General features: G+C 43.9%; 1 protein-coding gene across 1 annotated transcript in view; it reads left to right on the forward strand.

The window, feature by feature from the left end:
* pdlim3a (PDZ and LIM domain 3a) overlaps positions 1-8590 on the forward strand; it is a gene marked incomplete at its 5' end in the record, with an annotated part of 14148 nt that extends 5558 nt beyond the window's left edge. Inside the window, 6 exons of the mRNA XM_080836581.1 lie at positions 678-829; positions 2360-2444; positions 2577-2764; positions 7137-7270; positions 7622-7733; positions 8096-8590. Of these exons, the coding sequence (XP_080692707.1) occupies positions 678-829; positions 2360-2444; positions 2577-2764; positions 7137-7270; positions 7622-7733; positions 8096-8285 (861 nt within the window). The 3' untranslated portion in view covers positions 8286-8590. The remainder of the gene's footprint in view (positions 1-677; positions 830-2359; positions 2445-2576; positions 2765-7136; positions 7271-7621; positions 7734-8095) is intronic.
* Positions 8591-10114: the final 1524 nt, after the last annotated feature.

Genomic DNA, 10114 nt, shown 5'->3' on the forward strand with positions numbered 1-10114 from the left:
GTCCTTCCTACGGGATCCGGTCAAAGTTTAATGTATCAGATGGTCATACTAGTTTGCTCTGATTGGTTCTAGGTATCCAATTGAGCGAAGAGGCATTTTTATTTTTTCATAATCACAGCTCAATGGAGCAGTATCAGACTCATATTCTGACTAGAATTATGAGTATGACATCGTCAGGCTACAGTTACAGTGGAACAGATCAAAGGTACCTGTAGAAAATATGCCATGTCAAGAGCAGATCAGTAGAAGATACTTACAGTAATAACAACATGCTGGGAAAGTCAAATTGATAGTATTGCCAAACAATCAGCCTTTAAGAGACTTTAAATGATAAGGTGCGAGGGAGTGAGATATTATGTGTTCCTGTTTGTGTGTGAGGGAGAGAAAGAGTGGCACAGAGAGAGATAAAGATGAAGAGATAGAGGGAGAGAGAGAGAAAATATCTCCTCCATGATGTTAGTTGTCAGGCTTGTCAGGCTTGTCTGCACCCAGCTAGCTATGTAGAGTTTGAAGAGCAAATTTAAAAGCATACTGAGCCTCACTTACTTCAAACTTCAATACTACATATTCTCAACCTCACATATTACAGACCACCAGGATGCATTGCTGCCTGAAATGAAGCACAATCTGTCTATCAGCTGATCTGTCATTGTATCTGTATGTCTATTTGTCATCAGATTAACCCTGGCAGTAAAGCAGCCATGGCAAACCTGTGTCCTGGTGACATCATAATAGCGATTGGAGGCATGCCTGCTGAAAATCTGATGCACAGTGAGGCCCAGAACAGAATCAAGGATTGTGGCCATCAGCTGTGTCTCACTATAGAGAGGTAAGATGCATGAACGCACACACGCACGCGCACACACACACACACACACACACACACACACACACACACACACACACACACACACACACACACACACACACACACAACCACACACACACACACACAGAGAGAGAGAGAGAGAGAGAGAGAGAGAGAGAGAGAGAGAGAGAGAGAGAGAGATATGCAGAGCCTTTTATACTTTGGCCATTCTGAACAGTGATGATAGCCTACATTACATCATACATTAGAGTAACATCCAGTTCAGATTAGAAATGTGATATACCCACAGCTCCTGTAAGTGTGATGGTTGGAAAACCTGCATACCATTCCACCCCAATAGTCTCTAATGTCTGGATTTTAAATCTGGGGTTACAGACAGACCATTTTGCATTGTGTTAGTGATTTGCAGATCTCCTGTCAGTGCAAGGAGCTTCTCTTTTTTCATACCCTCTCTCTCCTTCGGTCTGCAAGTCTATCCCATCCCAGTCTCTCTTAAATTCCTCCCTCCCCTCTCTGTCTATTTCTCTCCTCCTCGTTTTCTTCTCTCCACCTCTTTCTATCTCTCTCTCTGTATCTTTCTCTATCTTTCCATTTCACACTCATCTCAGGTTAACCCTCCCTCCCCTCCTTGCCACATTCTTGTTCTTTGACTCATGCCTTTGAGCCTGTGCTGAGCCCAGGGAGGATGAGCCGGCGGTGCAGGTGGGGGCGCTGCTGATTTCAGCTCTAAAGGATGTGCCAGGACCCACGGCCCCTCTGTGTGAGGCTCCCTGGGCTTGATCAGGACCCACGGCCCATCTGTGTGAGGCTCTCTGGGCTTGATCAGGACCCACGGCCCATCTGTGTGAGGCTCTCTGGGCTTGATCAGGGCCCACGGCCCATCTGTGTGAGGCTCTCTGGGCTTGATCAGGGCCCACGGCCCATCTGTGTGAGGCTCTCTGGGCTTGATCAGGACCCACGGCCCATCTGTGTGAGGCTCTCTGGGCTTGATCAGGGCCCACGGCCCATCTGTGTGAGGCTCTCTGGGCTTGATCAGGGCCCACGGCCCATCTGTGTGAGGCTCTCTGGGCTTGATCAGGGCCCACGGCCCATCTGTGTGAGGCTCTCTGGGCTTGATCAGGGCCCACGGCCCCTCTGTGTGAGGCTCTCTGGGCTTGATCAGGGCCCACGGCCCCTCTGTGTGAGGCTCTCTGGGCTTGATCAGGGCCCACGGCCCATCTGTGTGAGGCTCTCTGGGCTTGATCAGGGCCCACGGCCCCTCTGTGTGAGGCTCTCTGGGCTTGATCAGGGCCCACGGCCCCTCTGTGTGAGGCTCTCTGGGCTTGATCAGGGCCCACGGCCCCTCTGTGTGAGGCTCTCTGGGCTTGATCAGGACCCACGGCCCATCTGTGTGAGGCTCTCTGGGCTTGATCGGCATTCCACCTGTTGGGTTGGGAACTAGTCAGTCAGCCGGCAGAGGAGCCGACCTCATGGGTGGCCTTTGGAACTGAAGTGACAGTTGTGTGTTTGTTCTTTTTCTGTGCACCGTAGGCCTGAGACAAGACTGTGGTCACCACACATATCAGAGGATGGGAAGGTCAACCCATTTAAAATCAACTTAGAGGCAGAGCAACAGGTAAGAAATTGTGTTTAAGTGTGTGTGTGTGTGTGTGTGTGCTTGTAAGTATGTGTGCGTTTATGTTCGCTTGCTCTGAAAATGAAAAAAAAAATACATCTACTCTAACAGACTTCATTACCTGTCTATCAGGAGTATCAACCAATAGGAACAGGCCATAACCGTCAGGCCCAGCCCTTTGTGGCTGCAGCAAACATCGATGACAAGCGTCAGCTGGTGAGCGCTTCCTATAACACCCCCATCGGTCTCTACTCTTCAGGCAACATCCAGGACGCCATGCATGGCCAGATGAGGGGCCTAGTCCAGGACAAACCCCATAGGTGAGCAGTCACGTGAGGGTTACAGCTCTTAAACCACTGGGTGCATTCTGTGCATGTACCGTAGTTCTGTGGCCATGCCACATCCAAGTGAGGACCCTACCTGGTTTGCACAGCTTTGAATCAGGTGGCTTTAGTATAGGTTGTGTCCAGAGGCTGGGCAGGGATTTCAATTTTCTTCACAGAAGAATTTTCTTCATTCCAACTAATCAGTAAAATGATGTAGCCAATCCATAATTTGATTTGATTTGATTTCATGAAATAAGTGGAATCATCAAGTGTGCTGCTGCTGCATGTTTTGGAATGAAAATGGCTCTTTGATGGTAGAGGGGACTGCCCATCCCTGGTCTTAGCATTTCTCTAATTCGCTCTCCTCTAATTTCCATCCTTATTTGGCCAGCCACTTCAACGTACTCTCTGGGGGACTTAGTAGTCAGTAAAGAAGACCTGTTATGTTCTGTATGTAGCACTGCATCTTCACTTCACCAACATCCCTAATATTCTTTATATCCACCTCAACAGGACATTTTGCCCTTCTCCCCGTTTTTCAGTGGTCTGTTTCTCCCTAAAAATACACCCTCAGTCTTTCTCCTCTCTATGATTTGTTGTGTTCTGCCAGCCCTTTCTTCATCACAATCACAATCACAATCATCTCTCCCCTAAATAGTACCAGATAGTGTGTGTCAACAGGGCTTCAGTGGCGATCCCACATGGGCCCTTTCATCATATCGTCTTCTCCTTATTCCTCTTTGTCATTTTCATTTCATCATCCATCTTCATCTGCGATGACTGTCTCCCAGCCCTTCTGTCTAATATAAGGAGTCTATATATTAGGACTGTGGATCTCACACATCTGCCACACAGTCCCAGTGACTTCATGTCAACAAAGCTTCAGTTTTGATCTGTTGTGACTTTAATGTTGTTACAGCCACTTCACTCCACTCCTCCTGCTCTCGCCATCTCATTCATCACCACCGTCTTTCACAGGTCACATCTCTCACCACTCCTCCGAAGATACGATAAGGTATCATATGTAGTAAATAGAGACTAGGGGGGACTGCTGTAGGTAAAGTGGAGGCACTTGAGGACAGGTCCCGCCCACATAGTCCCAGACACTACACTTCAACAGTGAGCCTCAATCCCATAATCAGTGAGTTGTGTGGGTGTTGTAACAGAGTGTTGGGGAATCCTTATATTACTGACTCTCCATTCATTGGAGTGAGTCTGGTGCATCATCCCACAACATCTGTTTGATGTGAGTCAGAATGACGGCTTTCTCCCTTCACACACACTGAAACATACACACACACACACACACACTGAAACATATACATGTTCCCATTAATGCACCCCCTGAACAGCTTCCACTGCAGTCATATGTCTCCCATTAGAACACCAGATATATGGGGTGTCACAGTGTGCAGATTACCCAAGCTCGGAGGAATGAACCTCTTTCCCTTCTCCCTTTATCTCTATATTTCTGTCTCCCTCTCTCACTCACCCCTCTCTTGTTTTATTTTGTCTCTCTCTTTATCTCTTTCATTGGAGCAGAACCTGACTGAGCATAGCAATGGAATTAACTAAATTAGGGGGACAGGATGGGTTCGTAAAATCACATCATCCCTCTTCTTCCATGGTTTGCCAAATTAGGCTTTTGCTTATTTTTTGGTGTGGTATGTTTGTTGCTCTTGTTACTCTTTGTTGCCAGATGTTGAGTAATTGTTTTGGAGTTATTTCTCTTGGAGACAGCAACCTGTTTGTCTCATGGGGTCAAAAGTAATAAGAAAAACCGCTGGTCCTACTCCTACCCTTTCAAACAATAAATGAGTAGCATGTCAATTTTTTTTTACATCTATCTGTTTTCCAAAGCTCTGCTCTTATACTCTCTCTAAACTATGCTCTAATATGTCTGATATTCCCTTATTGTGCTCCTCACAGGGATGTATAGGGAAGTATAGAAATAAAAAATAAGTGGGAAATTCATAATCTATTTTTGCTGTCAACTCACTCACTACACTCACTGGAAATGAAGCAGTTAACAAATGGTGCAGGTGCAATGACAGGCCTCACTCTCTCTGCCTTAACTTGTTACTGCTTTAACGCCCCCTAATGGACCCGCGGGCGGGCCCGTACTGGATAAATCGCCAAAACAAATCCTGAAAATTCTATTTCTGAAAATATGATTCAAACTCCCATTTAATATTTTTTTGTGGTAATCCAACTATGTGTAAACCGATTTTCAGTTGTCTACATGCATCCGTTACAAATAAATACAATTTTAAACACACCATGACACATCCTCATTTTTTACATATGGAGCAGCCTCCTCCCATAACTAAGCCATTTAAATGTGTTTCTGCATTATCCGTACCTTAAATAACGTTATAGAACATTCATTTACCTTCAAAACATCTAAAAAAACAGACTTGAACTGCATGGTTATGTCCATAAAGTTGTTTATTCACTTGCTCACGACATTGAGAAAAAACGTTCACTTTCTTGTATGTTTCTGATGACGATCTCCTCGCTCTCTTCCTGACAACACTACACGAAGTTATCACGTGATGTTATATATAGTTACAAAGCTTAAGACCCCCTCTTTCAGAATCTTTGGATTTTATTGGCTGTTAAACACATGTTTGTCATGAGTGACAGGTATTACCACCAATGGCATCAGCTCTCAATCATGAAGCCTCTCAGGCATGTCCTATCATATCACTTTACACTTCTTGTAAGACTTCTCAGTAGTGATTGACACCTGTTTTACCGAATAACAGAGATTCTAACAAAAAAGTAGGTAGGTCATTTGCCCTGATTGCTCAGTCCTGGAGTTTAGATTTTTGAAAGCGTAACTCAAGAGTCCCAGCTGCGCTCCCGGTGCGTAAATGGCCCATTTTGTTTACCTTCAAATGCGTACAGCAAGTGGTTTGGTCCACACGATCCTGAGGGCTTGTTTGTGCATATTTTTGGCTGCAATTTGTCTCCCTTGTACTCATCCATCATGGCAAGACGAGGATTGCAGATGAGTGAAATACATGGGATGATTTTTGATGATTTTCGGGGAAGCCAGTGGACTCAGCATGGACTAGCATGCTAGCATGGACTCAGCATGGACTAGCATGCTAGCATGGACTCAGTGGAAGAGTGAATGGAATCGATGCCATCCTCGATGCGTAAGTAATTTAAACCAACTACTTTTCAGTGCATACCAGTAAGCTATGCATATGCCTTATTCTCTTTAGTGCTTTATTTTTTTTTATCATTGTGAGATGTAGTTTGCTAGTAATGGATATTGGTTAGCATGCTGCTGCTGTATTTACGTAGCTGCAATGTAGGCTACAACATACTATCATAGCACAACCTGCTTCTTGCCTCAAAACGCATAGAAATGTTTTATTTACATCTGCTAAATGCATGCTAAATGCATAATGCCTATGTTATTATTACACTTCAGCTTGACTATGGTGTTTTTTTTTACATATGTTTACATTTTACATATTTGTGCATTAGCTTAGTAAATAACATGAAGCAAAATTCAATTGTAAGGCATGACTCAGTCAAAATATTTATATTGTCTAACGTTTTTATCTTGCAGTGACCCAGCCCCAGCTCCAGCTCCAGCTCCAGCATCACCCTCACCCCCACCACCACCCCCGTCGCCACCACCACTACTACCAGCTGCACAGCCTCCAACAGTGACACAATCCAATTTCAAAAGAAATTATAATATTAGTCTAAAATGGAGTTATATATGTCTGTACAACAAAAAAAACAATGATATACAATGAGAATTTTTTGTATGCATTTGGAGAGCTTGGAGAGGTTTTGGACACTTGGAGACGCCTGAATTTTTTGCACCATTTAGATATTGCTGTGCAACACCTGGACATTTTTAGATATCTGCTCCAAAATTTGTACTTTGTTTCTCAGGAACATGTTGAATCAGGAAATATAGAACATGACAGAATTTTCTTCCCTTGAAACCATCCACACACTGTCAAACATAAAAATGAAAGGCGTTTTTTACATTTTTGACATTTTGTTCTGTATATGATGCTTTGAAATTGATACTTAATGATGAAAATAAAAGTCAGGAGGTGAATGCATGTCTTGGCCCATTTGTCTTCTTCAATTTAAGATATGAATGATCTTTGTATCATGTGTACAACTTCAGATATTGAGTGTTATTATGTGTAAGTACAAATCGTTCCAAATTAAGGCGAAATATCCCACTGCAGTAACAGGTTAACCATCTCCATTCTTTGGCATCTTAAGTTATGAACAACCCCTTCTCTGATACAAAGAACTGTTTTTAAAAGAGAAAATGGGTGATGCAAACAGGAGCTGATTTTGGTCCTGCTCTCTTTGCCTTCAGCCCCCGTACACTGACCTCGATCGAGGAGTCAGATGTGTACCGGATGCTGCAGAAGGACCAGGAGCAGGATGAACCCAATGAGCCCCGACAGTCTGGCTCCTTCAAGGCCCTGCAGGAGTTCGTCAACAGTGACGGTGAGAAACACACAAACACACACACACACACACACACACACACACACACACACACACACACACTCTCCACATGAGGGCAACTATGCTCACCTCTTTTTGAAAGACAAAAATATCAATATCTCTGTTTTGGTCTTAATAATCCTTAGGATTAGTTTAAATATGCACAATGTTATCCTAGCCAAGCACGCCTGGATACACTTTTAATTGTTTATTTTTGTGGGATAACATCTACTTAAATCTCATAATGGGTTTCAGCCCTTTGTGGATGAAACTCCATATCAGATTTGCCTCTATGCTCTGACAGTAGGCTGGAAAAATATTTCTGACATAACCGAAGAGGTGTGTGTCTAGGTACTCGTCCACTGTTGACAAGGACTGTCAAGGCTCCAACCACTAAACCTGCCGCTCCGGCCGGGAACCTGCAGAAACTGCCTGTGTGCGACAAGTGTGGCAACGGGATAGTGTGAGTGCCATAGCCATCTTCCGTCCCTGCTGTGCTGTCACCGTATCAAATATACAGTCTGTAACAGATTTTCTCCTTTTCTCTGGAGCATTCGGTAGATCCTTTGCAAACATGCATTTAACAGTTACCATTGGATTTTGCTAGAATGTTTCTTCAACCTCAGAGATCCACTCTCACCATATGCTCAAACCCTGGATTCGATCAGTTTTGTGACCAAGATCTTATCCAGTCTACTTCATTTATAGGAATGTAAACAACTAATCTTGTCAAAATCCGGTCCAGGCTCCTGGTTCTGTTTTTCTATCTCCCTGTGTGTTCTGTGACACTACCCGTCTCTCTCTCCCCCTCTCTTCCTTTCACAGTGGGACAGTGGTGAAAGCAAGGGACAAGTTCCGTCACCCTGGCTGTTTTGTCTGCTCAGACTGTGATATGAACCTTAAGCAGCAAGGCTATTTCTTCGTGGAGGGCCAGCTGTACTGCGAGACCCATGCCCGTGCCCGCACAAGACCTCCAGAGGGTCACGATCTTGTGACAGCTTACACTTCTGCGTAGGACACACACACACACACACTAACTGCATACTAAGGTGTGATACACACACACACACACCCACACTCTGGCAATTGGGGAGACACTGCTGGCCCATATTTGTGAGTGGTAATGTGACATTGACATAGAAATTACTGAGATTGAATGCTTGTTAGTTAACTGTCCACACCGTATCCGATTTGTCCGTATGTTGATGCCACATTACTGCTCTCAAGATATGTCCTTGTGCCCTGTGCCACTGTATATTGGATCTGATTATTTTTGGTTTAATTTGAACATTTGTTTGTTTGTATGCTGTGTTTTGCACATTTGTTGTGGAGGAATGGATATTTTATCTCCATTTCATAAACATTTTTAATAAAGTTTTATTCTGTGTTGCTCTCACTCTGTTGAAGTGGCATCACCTTGTTACATCTCTTCGTCGATGTTTCCTGTGCACTTTTGTAATCTGGGTTGTAAGTAGTATAGTCCTGCATTAGACTCATCCTGCCACCTAGGATATGGTGGCATGGCAGGCAAGCTAACAAGGAGGCTGATATCAATGTGTGCTAGCATAGGTCACTAGCCCATCTTTGAAAGTGCCCCAGGAGTGAAGTTTACACATTGCATAGCGGTGTATGTGGTTGCTTCTGTCACACTATGACAGAAACATTTAGCTGTAGCCTCTGACTAGACTGTTGACTAGACTAAAAAGAATGAGCAAAAAAAAAGGCTCATTTACCGTAAAAGAGTAATACCATCCTTAAAGCAACAACATACAGCAATTTGCCACTTTTTGAGGTGTGTTTTTAAAGAGCAACTAGATTTGGTACCGTTTTCAATTCATTTTGGGAAAAAAATGGTCATGTGAAGGACAGCAGAAGGCGCCGGTTCCATGGCAATGTTCCGAAAGCCCATAATTCCGACAGCCCGCTGTTCCGAAATTGTGAGCACAGCAATGTGAACCACTATAGCACACATGCACATCCCAATGAATCACATAATCATAAACATATATGCATTCATTTCACAAGCATGAACTTTAATTCAGAATATTATTATACACACATGGCATTTGCATCGAGATGATACAAAAATACTTTTATGATTGCCAACGTATGCATGCGTTATCAGTGCTTGACAAGATCTGCGTAATGTCCTGCGAGAATCTGCCGCTGATTTTCTTTGCATAAGAGTGGTACCCCATATTCAAGACCAGAGTAGGCTAAGTTAACAAATGTTGCCTAGAAAAAGTTATATGCGTGATAACCCGGTGAGTGTCTCTGCTCTGCTGCGCAAACTAAATGCTGTGTGTGTTTTGTGCCGCTTAAAATATTTCTTTTGCCAGGGGGAATATCTTTCGGAATATCGGGCTTTCGGAACACTGGGCCGTCTCCGAAGGCGCACAGGCTATGCACTACTACAGGGGATTTCAACCGGGGGTCTGCGGCCCCCTGGGGGTCCGCGGCGGTATTGCAGGGGGTCCGCGACTTATTCAAAAAATGATTTGCTTTGATATTTCAACACATTTCCAGATTAATCTTGAAAATGTCTGAAATAAGACAAATATGTCTAAAATAAATAAAGGTGATTCACGCTGACAGAATGTAGCTTTGCACCTATCCAGTCTATGGTAGCCTGTGCTTTGCTGATGTTAATGCATTGCGTTCGTAACGTCACGCCATACCGGATAATTCATAAAGTACAGTCTCGCGTGCAAAGTTGACAAGCATCTGCAGTTAAGCATAGCCTACGAGTAGTTTTGAAGTTTAGTCAAAAAAGTAAAACTTTTGGTGAACCACTGAAGTTATCTACTGTCCTAAGCTAACATTTTTTGTTCTACCGTGGAGTTA

Source organism: Sprattus sprattus (genome assembly GCF_963457725.1).
Source record: "Sprattus sprattus genome assembly, chromosome: 4".
In the NCBI taxonomy this organism is placed as follows: Eukaryota; Metazoa; Chordata; class Actinopteri; order Clupeiformes; family Clupeidae; genus Sprattus; species Sprattus sprattus.